The 18,782-nt window shown below is 38.1% G+C and overlaps 1 protein-coding gene across 2 annotated transcripts in view; it reads right to left on the bottom strand.

Moving 5' to 3' along the window:
* Positions 1–18,782, bottom strand: part of LOC142099859 (inter-alpha-trypsin inhibitor heavy chain H3-like) — a 52,040-nt gene that overhangs the window by 8,797 nt on the left and 24,461 nt on the right. For both annotated transcript variants that reach the window (XM_075183775.1, XM_075183773.1), the window contains exons 13-19: positions 16,227–16,387; positions 15,428–15,451; positions 14,158–14,178; positions 12,937–12,957; positions 11,789–11,800; positions 10,828–10,851; positions 9,083–9,106 (exon numbers count right to left, since the gene is read on the bottom strand). In XM_075183775.1, the coding sequence (XP_075039876.1) occupies positions 9,083–9,106; positions 10,828–10,851; positions 11,789–11,800; positions 12,937–12,957; positions 14,158–14,178; positions 15,428–15,451; positions 16,227–16,387 (287 nt within the window). The remainder of the gene's footprint in view (positions 1–9,082; positions 9,107–10,827; positions 10,852–11,788; positions 11,801–12,936; positions 12,958–14,157; positions 14,179–15,427; positions 15,452–16,226; positions 16,388–18,782) is intronic.

Genomic DNA, 18,782 nt, shown 5'->3' with positions numbered 1-18,782 from the left:
TCCTCCTACACAGCAAATATCCTCCATTCCCAGGGGGCATCGTTCCCCCGGGCCGCTCAGAGTGACCGCTGTTCGGGCTGCACAGGCGGCCGCATCTGATGACACGCGATGCGACCGCGTCATCAATGACGCGGCCGAATCGTGTGTCATGTGGTGCGGCCACCTGTGCGCCCCCCGGGCTGCTTGTTGTCAGCCCGCGCCTGTCCTCCATTCCCCTACACAACAAATGTCCTCCATTCCTCTACACAGCAAATGTCCTCCATTCCTCTACACAGCAAATGTCCTCCATTCCTCTACACAGCAAATGTCCTCCATTCCTCTACACAGCAAATGTCCTCCATTCCTCTACACAACAAATGTCCTCCATTCCTCTACACAGCAAATGTCCTCCATTCCTCTACACAGCAAATGTCCTCCATTCCCCTACACAGCAAATGTCCTCCATTCCTCTACACAACAAATGTCCTCCATTCCTCTACACAGCAAATGTCCTCCATTCCTCTACACAGCAAATGTCCTCCATTCCTCTACACAGCAAATATCCTCTATTCCTCTACACAGCAAATGTCCTCCATTCCTCTACACAGCAAATGTCCTCCATTCCTCTACACAGCAAATGTCCTCCATTCCTCTACACAGCAAATGTCCTCTATTCCTCTACACAGCAAATGTCCTCCATTCCTCTACACAGCAAATGTCCTCCATTCCTCTACACAGCAAATGTCCTCCATTCCTCTACACAGCAAATGTCCTCCATTCCCCTACACAGCAAATGTCCTCCATTCCTCTACACAGCAAATGTCCTCCACTCCTCTACACAGCAAATGTCCTCCATTCCTCTACACAGCAAATATCCTCCATTCCTCTACACAGCAAATGTCCTCCATTCCTCTACACAGCAAATGTCCTCCATTCCCCTACACAGCAAATGTCCTCCATTCCTCTACACAGCAAATATCCTCCATTCCTCTACACAGCAAATGTCCTCTATTCCTCTACACAGCAAATATCCTCCATTCCTCTACACAGCAAATGTCCTCTATTCCTCTACACAGCAAATGTCCTCCATTCCTCTACACAGCAAATGTCCTCTATTCCTCTACACAGCAAATATCCTCTATTCCTCTACACAGCAAATGTCCTCCATTCCTCTACACAGCAAATGTCCTCTATTCCTCTACACAGCAAATGTCCTCCATTCCTCTACACAGCAAATGTCCTCCATTCCTCTACACAGCAAATGTCCTCTATTCCTCTACACAGCAAATGTCCTTGATTCCCCTACACAGCAAATGTCCTCTATTCCTCTACGCAGCAAATGTCCTCCATTCCCCTACGCAGCAAATGTCCTCCATTCCTCTACACAACAAATGTCCTCCATTCCTCTACACAGCAAATATCCTCCATTCCTCTACGCAGCAAATGTCCTCCATTCCTCTACACAGCAAATGTCCTTCATTCCCCTACACAGCAAATGTCCTCCATTCCCCTACACAGCAAATGTCCTCCACTCCTCTACACAGCAAATGTCCTCCACTCCTCTACACAGCAAATGTCCTCCATTCCTCTACACAACAAATGTCCTTCATTCCCCTACACAGAAAATGTCCTCCATTCCTCTACACAACAAATGTCCTTCATTCCTCTACACAGTGAATGTCCTTCATTCCCCTACACAGCAAATATCCTCCATTCCCCTACACAGCAAATGTCCTTCATTCCCCTACACAGCAAATATCCTCCATTCCTCTACACAGCAAATATCCTCCATTCCTCTACACAGCAAATGTCCTCCATTCCCCTACACAGCAAATGTCCTCCATTCCCCTACACAGCAAATGTCCTCCACTCCTCTACACAGCAAATGTCCTCCATTCCTTTACACAGCAAATGTCCTCCATTCCTGTACGCAGCAAATGTCCTCCATTCCTCTACACAGCAAATGTCCTCCATTCCTCTACACAGCAAATGTCCTCCATTCCTCTATACAGCAAATGTCCTCCATTCCTCTATACAGCAAATGTCCTCCATTCCCCTACACAGCAAATGTCCTCCATTCCCCTACACAGCAAATATCCTCCATTCCTCTACACAACAAATGTCCTCCATTCCCCTACACAGCAAATATCCTCCATTCCTCTACACAGCAAATGTCCTCCATTCCCCTACACAGCAAATGTCCTCCATTCCCCTACACAGCAAATGTCCTCCATTCCTCTACACAGCAAATGTCCTCTATTCCTCTACACAGCAAATGTCCTCCATTCCCCTACACAGCAAATGTCCTCCATTCCCCTACACAGCAAATGTCCTCCATTCCTCTACACAGCAAATGTCCTCCATTCCTTTACACAGCAAATGTCCTCCATTCCTGTACGCAGCAAATGTCCTCCATTCCTCTACACAGCAAATGTCCTCCATTCCTCTACACAGCAAATGTCCTCCATTCCTCTATACAGCAAATGTCCTCCATTCCTCTATACAGCAAATGTCCTCCATTCCCCTACACAGCAAATGTCCTCCATTCCCCTACACAGCAAATATCCTCCATTCCTCTACACAACAAATGTCCTCCATTCCCCTACACAGCAAATATCCTCCATTCCTCTACACAGCAAATGTCCTCCATTCCCCTACACAGCAAATGTCCTCCATTCCCCTACACAGCAAATGTCCTCCATTCCCCTACACAGCAAATGTCCTCCATTCCCCTACACAGCAAATGTCCTCCATTCCCCTACACAGCAAATGTCCTCCATTCCCCTACACAGCAAATGTCCTCCATTCCCCTACACAGCAAATGTCCTCCATTCCCCTACACAGCAAATGTCCTCCATTTCTGGTGTTAGCCACAACGAATGGGATCTCATTCATTGTGTCTAACAATGAGGGGAATGAGAGGACCATTCTTCTAAAGGCAAGATTAAGTACTTTTATTATCCCCATTGGACCCACTTTCTTTGATTTGTACAGTTGTTTTAACAAGAGAGTGGCTATTGGCTGGATATCTGGCTGAACTTTTTTTTCTTAGACATGGTCTCATGGACTATATTAACTTTTTAAGCACAATCGAATTTGACATTTTCTTCTTTGTATGGATTATAATACTCTATAAGCACGATCCAGTTTGATATATTGGTTGATTATGTTTTAAGATTAACAAGTAATGTTATGGATGCATGTGGTATATGTGGATTATGATACCAAATATTGGTATTGTATATTTGATGGGATTGCATATAAAAGCCAGTTAGGCTCAATAAAGATCGTCAAATTTTAAGATTGTCATTTTCAATTAGATGGGAGCACTAAATGTTTACTTGAATTGACATCAAAACTACATGTGCACCTTGGGACGTTTACACAGATAATACCATTAGTCAATAAGCGCCTAACCATTAATCTAAACGATTGGCTCTGAGGGAGGGAATAGGGAATAGGCAACGACAGGTGGGGGGGTTACACTGCTCGAAATTCCTCATATAGACCTGAATACTGATTATTAGATTAACTAAATCATTTTGCACTACAGTTTGACTTGCACTAACTCCTTCATGTATTTCAGAATGATTTGTAGAATTTTCAGAAGAGGACGTATATATAATATTTGCTATATATCTTATTTGTAGGGTGTCTATATACATAGTATAATGGACTGGCTGGTAAATTTTTGCCTGGGGGAGCAGCCTATTGGTATTAGGTATAAAACACAGGAGTTGAAATCAAAGGGCAAAAATTCCTTTTGCTGGAGAAAATAGGTGTTTTTGCTGTGATATGGCTTGTTTTCTCTTGGCCTATATATTAATGGGGTAACTGCCCATGATTGCCCCTATTGGGGTAGTAAGGAGTGCAAAGATAATGAGCTAGAGTGGTATCTGTATAATTAACAAGTGCCAAAAGAAAATAAAGCTTATTAATTTAAATAAGTTTAATTAAGCTAAAAAACAAAATTGTATATAAAAATACTGTATGTGTAGAGGCAGGCAGCGCATGTGAAATAGAGCACAATGAGACTGCTTGGAAACTACATCCCCCAGACTGCCTTGGGGTGAGAGAGTTCAGAGAGACACGCAGAGTCTATCAGGGGTTTGAAACCTGTGTTTGAAGCTGGGAAGACAGAGAGAGGAGGAGTGAGAGAGCTGAGAGGAGGTTGTGTGACAGGAGACAGAGACACTGAGAGAGGGAGAATTGGAGAAAGCTGCTCTATAGAACCAGGAGGTTCATTACTCAGTGAAGGAGAAGAAGGGACTGGAGAAAGATTTCAGGAGTGTGAGGAGACAGTCTTTGGAGAAGAGTGGGTGAGACTGACAGACGCCATTGCTGAAAGGAGCTATGCTGAAAACAAAATATTGGACAACTCTGGGAAAAGTACTGATTATTTATTGATTTATATACTTGCTGGACTTGTTGGGTAAACCCGAACACATTGATTTAAAACCCTTTTGCAGCACTGTGTTTTAGTTTCAAGTGTAACAGTGCAGGGAGAGACAGCCAGTGATTCTGTGACTGCGACATCTAGAAGAAATACTTAAATGCAAAGAAGAAGCATTTCAGTGAGTAAACTGCAAGTTTAAAGAGTGACATATTCTGAAAGAAAGCAGTGAAGTTTCATCATTTTCATCATCATCATAGTTAGCAGGAGGGCGCAGCCAACATTTTGTTTGCCACCGATTCTACCTCCATTTTGAGAAACATCAAGTGAGGGAGATGGAGTGTTGGATGTTATATTCGTGAGAAATATACATTTTCCTGGATGAAAGATACTGCAAGTTGTGTGTTATTACTGCATTACCGTTTTATTGCATGATTTCTGTTTGCGCGAGTTTAAGTGTGTCAGCAGCTTATGCGTATTGAATACTGCCTGTGTAACTAGAGAATGGTATATGGTTTCTCATAGAACTAGTCTTTAGCCGGTGAAAATAGTGATAAGTGAGCCTGAGGTTCTTCTTAATTTAATAAGTCCTAGAAGGTGAGAAAAGGGAGAGGCACTCACTGTACTATAAAACACTGTTTATATATATATATATATATATATATATATATATATATATATTGCTATTGTGTTTATTTCATTGCATTGACAATTCTGTTTAATATACTATTTACTTGACCTTTTTATGTACATATTGCAAAACAACCCCTTCTGATAGAAAAACATTTTTCTTATATATAAAAGTAAAAATAATTTGTGGTTCCCAATCTTTAGAAATAAAAGTGCCGGTTTGGCTTTAAAGATCAGCCTGAAGTGCCGCTATTTGATGTGTGTGTCTGTGGTCATAGATAGGAGATAGACAGAGAGTTCCCTTAGTCTCTCTGTGGACATTTCGCAATGAATGCGCCACACGATTCTGACTAAGGTGGAGTCACTGCATAGAAGATATAACGGTGCAAGTTACTATTTTACTATTATTTTTGGCTAAAAACATAATATTTGTTGGAAGTGGTCAGAGAACTTAATGATCTGTCTTTACCAACCTCACTGAAGCAGCATATAAAGAAGGCATAGTAACAAAAATGGATTTACTATTCCTCTAAGTGGAGAATTAAAGAATTTCTACATTACACTGGATTACTAAACTACAGGAAAACAAAACACAACCACCAGAAAGAAACACATTAGCCAGCATATGAAGTCTCATATAGCAAGCCAGCATATTCACAGATAGATTTATCAGAAAATAACTTATATCTCTACCTTCCAATGTATAGGTTACTTTTGTTGTCCTGAGAAGAATTAACTAATTTATTTTGAGAATTGTTCGATATGGGACATAGAATTTCTCTATAATTAGGCAGGTGGGGTAGCAGCAACCAAATTATTTTTGAGCATGGACAATACTAATGAATTGAACAACTTTCTAGTAGATTTCTTGAAATTTGTTTTCATAAAGAAATATTTTCTATTTCATGACAAATTTGTTTTTGCAGATACAAGGGACGGCCATGGGATCCACCTGTGCGCCGATCTATGCAATCCTTTACTAAGACTGGTAGGAGAAGGAAATAGTGTTCATTGACAATCTTCAAGAATACACGGATTGTGGCTATGCAATACAGATGATAGCTTGATAAAATGGGAAGGAGACCGAAGGTTTTTTTGAAAATTTTATCCTGAAATTGAAAGTAAATAATTACAATTTTAAATTAGCTTTTGAGATCATAAAAAAAAGCTGGTCAACTTTCTTGATATCTAAATTACTGTAAGAGATAATGGTATGCTGGACATTGGCAAAAACAGAAAGAAGACAGCTATAAACAGTGTGTCCCACCTTGATAGTGCACACCTCCCTTTTATAATCACGGATATTCCACATAGAGAATTTTTATGAATCGGACCTAATTGTTCTGATTCAAGGGATTTTGAAAATAAATCTGAGGAATTGACTCTGAGACGTCTAGATATTGTAAATGCGAAATTTAGAAAGCATACTACAAGATAAACAAAGGATCTATACTTTTGTGTAGCTATCCAGCATTAAAATAAGGCGCTTACTCAGGCTTCATATTAGAAACTTAATACAACAAAGACTGAAGAATTGCCATTTCATATATATCGCCAGATGCTTTAGCTCGCTTGAAGTCTAGATTTAAATATATATGGAAGGTGAAAGTGATTTCATACTAAGGAATTCATGTCCCTGTGAAGTTCTCAGACATATTTGAAGTCAATTATCCGCCATAATTAACTCATCTCCATAAGCTCTCTACATTTGACATTTGAGGTGTCATGGCTGGGTTGAGTAGAGGCCTTTAAAATGATGCTTCTCCCCAAACTTATGTATTTCTTGTGCCCGTATGACTTTGTCCAAAAAACAGGGGGGCTTAGCTTTACCTGACCTGACCTGACCAGCTATCAAGTAGCTTGCATCCTATCTCAAATTAGAGACTGGTTTCTCCCGACTTCCCATAAACCCTGGATGGATTTGGAAAGGGCTCTATACAATACGTGCCCAATTGCAGATTTGATTTGGCTCCCCAAACATTTGATGCCTCACCCGCATGACCCTTTAGCCTCTATAGGGGACACTTTGAGAGTTTGGGACAGAACCGTGGGCTCCTCTACAGAATTTACCCTTCCAACTAGTAATATTTATCTCCTCACGGTGTCTACATTTCTTCCTGATTTTGACATTACTAGCTGGATCCAGGCGGGTCTCTCATCCCTAGGGCACCTGTATGGCCCTGGGGGCCTCTGCTCTTTTGTACTGCTGCAGGATGCGTTTGCCCACTCATCTAAAGATTTTTATAAGTGCTTGCGGCTGAGGCATTTGATCAGGGTCCTTCACGGCAGAAAGGTCAACTCCACCCACCCCTTCTCTTCTCTACTTTAAACTGACTAAGGGTAACAATAAGGGTGGAATTACTTTCTGGTATAAACACTTTTCTTCTTTATCTACTATTCCTAAACACACCTCCCAAACTAAGTGGGAAATGGATCTCAATACCTGCCTTTCACCCAGCTCAGTGGGAAATTATATGTAGCAATTTGTCTTCTGTATTAACTGTACCAATCATGTGGAAATGTTATATAAATTGTTATATCGTACTTACCTTACCCCCAGCTCGTCTCCAGAAATTATAGCCTAACCAATCTAAATTATGTTGGTGCAATTGTGGAGGTGTAGGGGATCTCATACATGTGTTTTGGTCATGCCCTATTATTCAGCCTTTATAGCATGAGGTATTCGATCTTGCGCGGAAAGTTACTTCTATATCCTTAACCCCAACACCTTTTACTGCTCTTCTTCACCTATACCCGGATCAGTTGCCCAAACAATACAGATATATTTGGGGCCACATTGTATTAGCAACTGGGCAACTATAGAAACAGCCACTACCCCCTACCCTTCACAAAGTTATTATGACAATCCGCTCTAGTTTTCAAATGGAGACACTAGATGCTCCTTATTCTATGTCACCTTCTTCCCCAATTGTTAAGTGGATGCTTGGCACAAATTTATCACTGATGGCGAAGGTTCTAGATTAAACTACCCCCTAAAAAAACATAACCTTCTTACTCCGACCCCCCCCCAGATCTATCTCCAACCCCGAGCTTAGCCTTAACTTTGTCTCTTCTCCCAACTTGATAAGATATTGTTGACATGTTTTGGTGTGACATACATTGTTATGTCTGCTTCCCATTATGTATTCCCTTCCTACCCCCCTTTTCTATTTCTGTACCCCTCCCTTCCTAACTTTTAAAAACGTAATAAAAATTATTGGTGTAAAAAAAAAATAAAGCGCTTACCTGTCAATATTTATTGCTGAATTTGTGAACGTGGGTGTATATAAAATTATTTGATTTTCCTACATAATGGAGATCTTCTATCAGCTCTATTATACAGAACTACATTTTCCAACTTTGTAACAACTGGTAGAATTTCACTGAAAACATTGTATATCAAAACTAGTTACTTGGAATTAGGCAAATATTAACAGCTATCTGGAAGAAAGACTGATTATGAAGTCCTGGATGCTTATGCTGGGGGATAGCTACGCGTGGCTTCTAGGCCAAGAAAAAGGGGTTCCTTGAGTACAGTCTGATCAAGATCTATCCTAGGAGTGATCCAATAATGGGCGAAGACAAGGAAAGTCCACAAAATGCGCCAGTTCACTCTAGTGTATAGCTGACCATATATAGATCTGGAGGCTGCTGGCAGTTGGCTACAGCTGACCACGTGAACACGCATACATTAAACAATGAAAATATAAATATATAAATAGACACTGTATTTATATTTGATCTCAAAATACCAAATTAAGTGATCACCTGCCTGTGGGAGGCAGGAGGACTGGTACAACTTCCGTGATCCTCCCATCAGTAATCACAATGTTCTTATGATACCTCTCTCTGCCTAACAATCAAGTTATGAGATGGAATGACTGAAGGTAATTATAAATGTGCAAAGTCTGGTCGTTTTCACCTATAATTGCAGGCAAACAACAAGCTTGTTCCACCCCATAATCTCCCCAAACAAGGACGAAACCCAGGACAGAAAATGTTGTTGGCCAAGGAGTACAGTTATAGCGCAACATAGGTCAACAATAAACATATTTTGCATAACGTTAAAAGGAAACATACCACGACCGCCTGAAGGAGGGAGAGCTGCAAAAAAAAATATAAAATACAGAACCATAAGTGAGTTATTTTTAATATGAATCTTTATGAGGGTATTCATTTTCCACAACTTGGATCACAAATCAAATAAAAAATGTGCACTTACAGCCGCGGATAGCGTGGATATCCAGGATCACATTATTAGGTATAAGTACGAGCTACAATACCCTATTCTTAAGCAATATAATGTAATGAAGTGTAATATACAAGAGAGAATAGTATCAAAATAGAAAAATTAGAGTATTTTGCAATTAAGATCATTTTCTATCTTCAGATCTATACTTTTGTTTAGCTACACAGCTTTAAAATAAGGTGCTTACCTGTCAATATGTATTATTGACTGTGTGAACGTGGATGTCTATAAAATTGATTTGATTTTCCTACATAATGGGAATCTCCTATCCTCATTACAACACAGAACTACATTTTGCAACTTCGTAGCAACTGGTAGAATTTAATTTAAAACATTGTATATCAATAGTAGTTATTCTGAATTAGACAAATATTAACAACTATCTGGATGAAAGGCTGATTATATATAAACATATACAATATAAATGAATAATAGAGAGATACTGTATATGTTTGACAGCAGTTTTGAATCAAACCCTTAGAGGGATCCTACTCATTTCAAAATAATTTAAGCTTTCATGTTTCACAATGGTTTCATTCATTAAATTACAACATCCCGTTATTCTTATTATGTGAACATAATATAATTAAATCTATAATTCATAAGGGTGCCTAAAAAAATGACTAAAAAGGGTAAAAGATATGAAAGAAGTAGTAAGGTTTAGGTTCTAACTGTAGTCTGAACCTGCTAGATAAACAATAAACAGTACGTTAAATACCAAAAGGATCATGGATCACGTCTGTCTTCAATATACAAAATTCATTTATACAGGAAAATGTTCCAGAGCATCATAACAAAGGTTAGAGATTAGCTAAGTTGTGGAAGAATTTCAAGCTAATGAAATTTCACAGAGGAACCGGCTATTATGCAGTGGGGGAAAAGTTCTGAAGATACAATATTTGGTAATGGATGAGGTCCTGGATGTTTATGCTGGGGGATTGCCACAAGTAGCTCCTAGGATTGGGCCCCCTCCCCACTAGCAGGTTGTGGGTAGAATCATACAAGGCCAAGAAAGAGGGGTTCCTTGAGTACACTCTGATCAAGATCTATCCTAGGTGTGATCCAGAAATAGGCGAAGGCAAGGAAAGTCCACAAAATGCGCCAGTGCCCCCTAGTGTATAACTGACCATATATAGATCTGGAGGCTGCTGGCAGTTGGCTACAGCTGACCACGTGAACACACATACATTAAACAATGAAAGTATAAAAATATAAATAGACACTGTATTTATAATGATCTCAAAATACTAAATGAAGTGGTCACCTGCCTGTGGGAGGCAGAAGGACTGGTACAACTTCCGTTATCCTCCCATCAGTAATCACAATGATCTTATGATACCTCTCTCTGCCTAACAATCACGTTATGAGATGGAATGGCTGAAGGTAATTATCAATGTGCAAAGTCTGGTCGTTTTCACCTAAAATTGCAGACAAACAACAAGCTTGTTCCTTTCCATAATCTCCCCAAACAAGGACTAAACCCAGGACAGAAAATGTTGTTGGCCAAGGAGTGCAGTTATAGCGCAACATAGGTCAACAATAAACATATTTTATGTAATGTTAATAGGAAACATACCGTGATGGACTGGAGAATGGTGATCTGCAAATAAATATAAAATACAGAAACATAAATATGTTATTTTTAATATGAATCTTCATAGGGGTATGAATTTTCCACAACCAGGATCACAAATCAAGCTACAAAAGTGCACTTACAGCCATTGAGAGCGTATAACCAGCTTCACATTATTAGGTATAAATAGAAGCTACAATACCCTATTCATAAGCAATATAATGTAATGAAGTGTAATATACAAGAGAGAATAGTGACAGTATAATTAATAGATGCGAAAGTTGCATTTTCCATATAAAATGTTCTGAAATACAAACTCCCTTACATCTGTCATTTACTGTTTTATAAATCCAAAAGGAATTTTCTTTCCTACCGCAACTTTATATATATATTTCTGCTGGTGTCAGCATCATCATTTCATCTCTTACGACATGACCCCAGCACCGGCAAAAGATGCTACACAGCATTAAAATAAGGCACTTACTTGTCAATATTAATTACTGACTGTGTGAACGTGGAGATCTATAAAATTAATTTAATTTTCTTATATAATGGGGATCTCCAATTCTCATTACAACACAGAACTACATTTTGTAACTTTGTAGCAACTGGTAGAATTTAACTGAAAACATTGTATATCAATAGTAGTTACTCTGAATTAGACAAATATTAGCAGCTATCTGGAAGAAAGGCTGATTATATATAAACATATACAATATATGAATAATAGAAATATGCTGTATATGTTTGATGGCAGTTTTGAATCAAGTCCAGGAGAGGGATCTTACCCATTTTAAAATGTTCAAAGCTTTAATGTTTCACAACAGTTTGATTTATTAAAATTCAGCATCCTGTTATTCTTAATATATGAACGTAATAAAGATTTACTTTTTTTTCAATAATGTATAAGGGTGCCTAAAAAGGATCAAAGATATGAAAGAAGTAGTAAGGTTTATATTCTTACCGTAGTGGTATTCTGTAAGAAAAAAAATAAACAGTATGTTAAGTACCAAAAGGATCATGGATCTTGTCTGTCTTCAATATACAAAATTCATTCATACAGAAAAATGTTCAAGAGCATCATAACAAAAGTTGGCGAAGAGTTGCAGGAGAATTTCAAGCAAATGGAATTTCGCAGATGAACCGGCTATTTCTCAGTGGGGGCAAAGCTCCGAAGATACAATGTTCCGAAGATACAATGTTCCGAAGATACAATGTTCCGAAGATACAAAGTTCCGAAGATACAATGTTCCGAAGATACAATGTTCCGAAGATACAATGTTCGAGTTCCGTTCCATTCTACACTGTATCTGTTCTGCATTCCACACACTTTATATTCTATATGTAATGCAGGGACAATAAAGCTGTACATTTATTATATTCTGTGGTATCTCTTACACTCCAGGCAAAACAAAAGCAGGGGAGTTCCGTGGGGTACAGCTAAAGCCAAACTCCCAGGGTGAAGCATGCAAACATCTGTGCCCAAATGCGGAACAGTTTTCAAATATTTCACTTTCCTCTGCCAAATATCTACCAATAAGGACCGTGTCTTATAGAGGAATGATTGGTCATGAATTGCAAACAAAATATTTTAACTGGAGTTTTTTTTGCCAGAAATAGCTTGTCAATAACAATTAGCTTTTTTTATTCATATACTGTACATAAATATATGTAGTAATAATATTATAATATACAATGAGTAAATCCAACCAAAAAAAAAATAATAATTTCAATTTTAAAACAGTCCTCAATAAAGATGCTTGAAACTCTTTGAGCCACTTTCATGTTCACGAATGAATATGTTTGCCGTACAATGGGCAATTTGAATATGTGGCTCAAAATTTGCGCCTCGCAAAGCACCGTGCGCAGTTTCCATTCGTATTTTCTGTTCACCAGTTGCATGCATGGGTTGTCATTGGACGTACCAGACTATCCCAGTGAGCTACAAGAGGACTGTACCATCTGTAGGTCAGAGGGGGCAGGTGACATAATGGTGGTACAAGATAATGTCCAATAGACGAGATAACAAAGTCTCTAGAATTCAATTCAAAGTCTCTTGTGAGCCCTTCCAATATTTTCTGACATTTAGCTGTAATATAAAGAAACACTTACCCTCATCATAATCCAATACATCTATAAATTAAGTAATAAAATAAAATGAATAAGTAGAAATGCAGTAAAAAACAGAATTCAACAACAGTTGTATTTTTCATCATATCTGTCACCATTAATAACCACATTCTGCAGAATAGCACATTACTTACGTTTAGCGCTTACTATTGTATTTAGTTTAGTTTTATTTTATTTGGTGCCATTTCCTCAGTAATATTGAAGAAATACAAAAGCTACACACCCATTAAGAAAATATACGCATTCACAATTACCACATATTATAAATAGTGCTATATTACGGGGGGCATAATCCGTTCTCCAGGGGCTTAGTGATAACTTGTGGTCACCCGTCCCTCCATCTTCTATTTTATTCCTCACATACAGTCTATCTCGCAGACTTGTCACCTACAACTTGGGAATATTACCAGAATACTCCCTTTTCTTACCAAAGATGCAACCAAAACTCTAAACTTTCCCAGAGCAACATTCAATTCATCTTCGAGCGCAAAGGAGTGGGCGGATGCATGTACTCAATGTAAAGCAAAGGCGTGCCAAGCAGGAGCAGCATTCACTTCAAGCTTTGGGCATCTCTAAGGTACAAGATTTGCAGTCGTATCACTTGCACCAGCTACAGACCTAGTCTACTATGTATACAGCTACAACATGTGTTTGCAATCAGGAGCAACTGTAAAAATGTTATGTACAGTAGACATTAATTACATCCTAATAACTGTATTTCATGGAGGCGGGAAACTCAAACCTTTTTATATTTTTTAATGTTTAGTCATTAAGGACTATTATTAACAGGTGACATTAATTTTATAGTTTTTATTTAATTATGTGCGTTCTTTTGTGACATTTTTATTCCACCTATGTATTGAACGTATCCTTGCATTAAACAAGCAATATATAAATACATAAATAGACACTGCATTTATAATGATCTCAAAATTCCAAATGAAGTGGTCATCTGCCTAAGAGAGGAGGGAGGACTGGTACAATTTTTTCGATACCTTTACCTGGCTAAAGGTAATTATAAATGCGCAAAGTTTGGTTGTTTTCAACAAAAATGTCAGATAATCAGCAAGTTTGTGGCCCCCCCCGCCCCCCCCAAACAAGGCCGAAACCCAGGACAGAAATGTTGTTGGCCAAGGAGTGCAGTTATAGCGTAACATAGGTCAACAATAGTCATATTTTACTGAACATTAATAGGATACATACCGTGACCAACTGGATGGTGATCTGCAAATACATATAAAATACAGAACCAATAAGTGTGTTATTTTTAATATGAATCTTCATGAGGGTATGAATTGTCCACAGCCTAGATCGCTAATTAGTTATTTTTAACCAATATGCCCCGATCAACTTGCATCCATTTAGTCCTTGTTCTAACAGAATAAATACTTGTAAAGAGATATTTTGAGCACAATGTTGTGATTATAATCACCGGAGAAGAAAAAAATCTTTTTTAATATCTGTTATTGTCTGCATTTTTGTCAATTGATGTTTTAATAAATAGAATTTATTTATAGTAATACAAATTCTGCACTATTTATGCTGGCTAGTATTTTTCAATGTCAGTTTTCCAGTCCTATGGCGCACCTCCCTCTGTATTCTAGATATCGCCTTTAACTTTAAAATCCTGTTACAAAACCTGCTGGATTATGTGTCCCATCTGTAATCACATCATTTACATAGAGTGATAGAGTTTGTGATGTTTGCCATGTATACCCAGTTCCTATTTCGCCATTTAGTTATTTCTGCTAAGAGCGGCCTCCTGCAGTGTCTTTCGATAGCCTTACATTGAGTACGATGAGTGTGCACCGCAAAAAGGCTTCATGATTCAAAGCCTAATTTTAAATATATATGTATAACAATATTAATGAGAAAAGACTTGCAGAATGATTGATGAATATTGAGAGTCACAATTAATAGAATGTAAATATATGCAACCTTCACTTTTAATCACTAAAGACATGAAGAAGAGATTACAGGGAGCTAAACCAAATGGGTTCTCAAAGTGTGCTTGTGTTGCTAGCCTTATTGTCAAATTATATGAGATATTAGATCCAAAGAGCTTCATCAGGAAGCCTAGCAATGCACAACTATAATCAGTATTTGTTTCTAGTGGATGTTTGCATCTTTACGATATAGATATTGTAAAAATAGAAACAAATATTTCTGTTCTTCAGTTACATACCACGAACTCTATATTGGCAGCACGGTGGCACAGTGGTTAACCTCACTGTCCATGGGTTCGATGGCCAGGTAATCAATAAATAGATATTACATTTGCATTATAAGAAATCAAGTGGCCACCTGCTATTTATAAATGTGCTAAGTTTGGTCATTTTCAGATGATTGCCACATCTGTGGCCCCTGAAAAGGACGAACCTCGGGATAAGGAATGCACATTGGTTTGTGCAAGTTATAATGTAACATAGGTCTACAATAAGCATATTTTACAGAACGTTAATATGAAACATACCAATTAAGTGGGAATCTTTGTGATCTGCAAAGAAATATAAAACAAAGAACCATAAGTGTGTTATTTTTAATATGGACCTTCCTGAGGATATACATTAACAGTTTTGTTATATTTAACCAATACTCCTAATCAACAAGCAAATCATTTAGCCCTTGTTCAGCACAAGAGGCCGTTTCCAGATATGTTTTCAGATTTTTTTAGTTGCTGTTTATAATGTAAATTGTTTTAAATTTTTTACTGTTTTTATATTGAGTTTATTGTATGGAAACATCATCGATATATTCCATTAATCAAATAATATCAGTAAATATATTCACATGTTACAGTTTTGTCAGCCAATTAGATCATTTAAAAACTGGTCAGATTGCCCACTGTACCGACACTTTTATTGTTCTACCAATTGTTTCAATAAGCCCAAAACAACCAAAATAAAAATGGCAAAACATGGTGGATTATTTAGCCCATCTCGAATCGTAACATTCACATACAGAGAAATAATTTACAATGTTTGGCTGTGTCTGACCCTGCATGTAGCACACAAATACTGGACAGCTTTATTTTAACACTGCGATTTAGAGTAGAACGTTGGTCTGTTACAGATGCCACGTGTGGTCTAAACACCGGCACATCCCTGAATTGTGCTCATTCTACAAATCATTGACGTAATCAGTCTTGTGCAACTTACACTATTAGTACCAAATATCAGTTTGGTTGCTGTTAAGTTACAGATCATTGAAGTGTTTGCACCATGTGACCCTTTAACCAATACTATTCACATGACAGAAGAGCGCAGACTTACCGCCTTCACGCGGTTTATTGGCCACAAGTTGCTTATTTTTATCATCTTCCTCAGGTGGTGTAACAACCATTGAGGTTAATGGCGTCACAAAGTTATACTTCAGGGATAGATTTAGGGCTTTCTCTGTGATCCGGTGTTTTTCTTCACCCTCCACTGATATTCTGCAGGAGAGATATAGAATATTACTGAATGTCTATGGTCAATTCTACAGACTCATCATTGCCTGATGAATTTAATATTCCTACTAGAGATGTGCGGTTCGGATTTTGTGAAATCCGACAAGATCCGACGTTGGGGATCCGAGTGAAAACAAGTCATGGCTCGGTTTTGAGCACCAAATTCGGTTCTTAATACGAGGCAAAACATCATTTCCAGGATTTTTCTTTGTAAAAGGTTTCCTCCCACACTCCTAAAACATACTGGTAGGTTAATTGGCTGCTAACAAATTGACCCTAGTGTGTGTGTGTGTGTGTGTGTATGTGTTAGGGAATTTAGACTGTAAACCCCAATGGGGCAGGGACTGATGTGAGTGAGTTCTCTGTAGAGCGCTGCAGAATTAGTGGCGCTATATAAATAAATGATGATGATGATGATATATATATATATATATATATATATATATATATATATTTGCTGCAACAGAAGGACAAGCAGGGCGCCTCTCAGTGATATATCAAATATACAACGTGGAATAGAGCAATAACATGCGTACCGTGAGGTAAACAACGATGGGTCTTTTTAGAAGATAATGGAGTAGTCTTTGCTGTACTTGTAGTCCTCCAGATCTCCACCAATCAGTACAAAAATGCGGAAAAAGCAAACATAGTGTAACTCTGTAGTATTCTTAATAAGGGCAATATCACCAAAAACCCACAATCCTATGGGGTGTGTGGGATTGGTATCCCAAGATTGCCAATTAAATGACACCCATATAAGTGCAAAAGAAAAAACGTCTAAATCTGCGTACCAGATATCATGGAATGTCCCACTTCTGGAGAATATTAAAACATGAGCAACACCAATGACTTCACAGTCACAACCTCATCCAGATGGCAAAAATGCATCCCACATAATAGGTTATAATTATAATAGGTAGGATCTAAAGTAATTGTGGTCTAATAATGACATTGAATTATATATTTTATTCATTATATTTATCCATCTGTTTATGTTTTATGTTAGTGTTTTTTTGTATAACTATATCAATAAAGTTATTTTGACCTTTGGCACATGCGCGCTGGCGGATTTGCGCTGTTCTGGTGTGGTTCTGTTGTAGACAACGTGGGATGGCGTGGGTTCGCATAATACTAAAAAAGGTAGTTATACAACTTGGGGGACCTTCCCCATTTCATTTTATTCAATTGATCATTTACGTAGTCAGAGGATCACTTCCGTGTTTGTCTGTTTGTTCTTTATTTTAGTAATAAAGCTATTTCTATGGTCTGCGCATGCGCGATGAGTGGCGGTCACCGCGCATGTGCTAATTAGCGTGGCTGTGTTATAAATAGCTTCAATATGGTGTACATGTATATCTTATGCTCCTGATGAAGTCTTGAGTTGTGCAAGACGAAACGTGTTGAGCTGTATCCAGTGTGTTTTCCAGTACCTCATGTGAGTGCTTTTATTACATTTTATTAAAATTTTTATATGCATACCAAAATATCTTCCTTTTTTTAATCTTATGCATTTTCGCCATCTGGATGAGGTTGTGACTGTGAAATCATTGGTGTTGCTCATGTTTTAATATTCTCCAGAAGTGGGACATTCCATATATCTGGTACGCAGATTTAGACGTTTTTTCTTTTGCACTTATATGGGTGTCATTTAATTGGCAATCTTGGGATACCAATCCCACACACCCCATAGGATTGTGGGTTTTTGGTGATATTGCCCTTATTGAGAATACTACAGAGTTACACTATGTTTGCTTTTTCCGCATTTTTGTACTGATTGGTGGAGATCTGGAGGACTACAAGTACAGCAAAGACTACTCCATTATCTTCTAAAAAGACCCATCGTTGTTTACCTCACGGTACGCATGTTATTGCTCTATTCCACGTTGTATATTTGATATATCACTGACAGGCGCCCTGCTTGTTCTTCTATTGCAGCAATTCCATTCCGTCCGGATTAACCATCTGGCGTCAGGCTATTGAGGCTGCCACTCTTACAGGAGTCAAGTGATTTTTTTATGTACTGTGGATACGGGACTGATATTATTTGTTATACATTGTATATATATACATACTCCATTTTATTATTTTAAAGTGGTTACGCTGTGGTGATCAGCACCAGATATATCTCTTATTTGCTTATAATATATATATATTTGTACATATAACTGTAGCAAGCCCATTGGTTAAAATAAAAAGCAAAAAAAACTTCAGTGCAAGGTGCTAGAGATAAAAATGTTGAAACGCTACGCATACACCAAATTAGGTACATTACACAACATGCATCACAGAGAGTAAAATGAAAGTAACAATCAGAGGTCATTAGATGGACAGAGAAAATCTGTAGACATTTAGAGAAATATAGATATAAGATACCTAATTG

Source organism: Mixophyes fleayi, chromosome 8 (genome assembly GCF_038048845.1).
Source record: "Mixophyes fleayi isolate aMixFle1 chromosome 8, aMixFle1.hap1, whole genome shotgun sequence".
Taxonomy (NCBI): domain Eukaryota; kingdom Metazoa; phylum Chordata; class Amphibia; order Anura; family Limnodynastidae; genus Mixophyes; species Mixophyes fleayi.
Note: the sequence above shows the minus strand (reverse complement) of the source record. Positions and strands in the feature narration are given on the sequence as shown.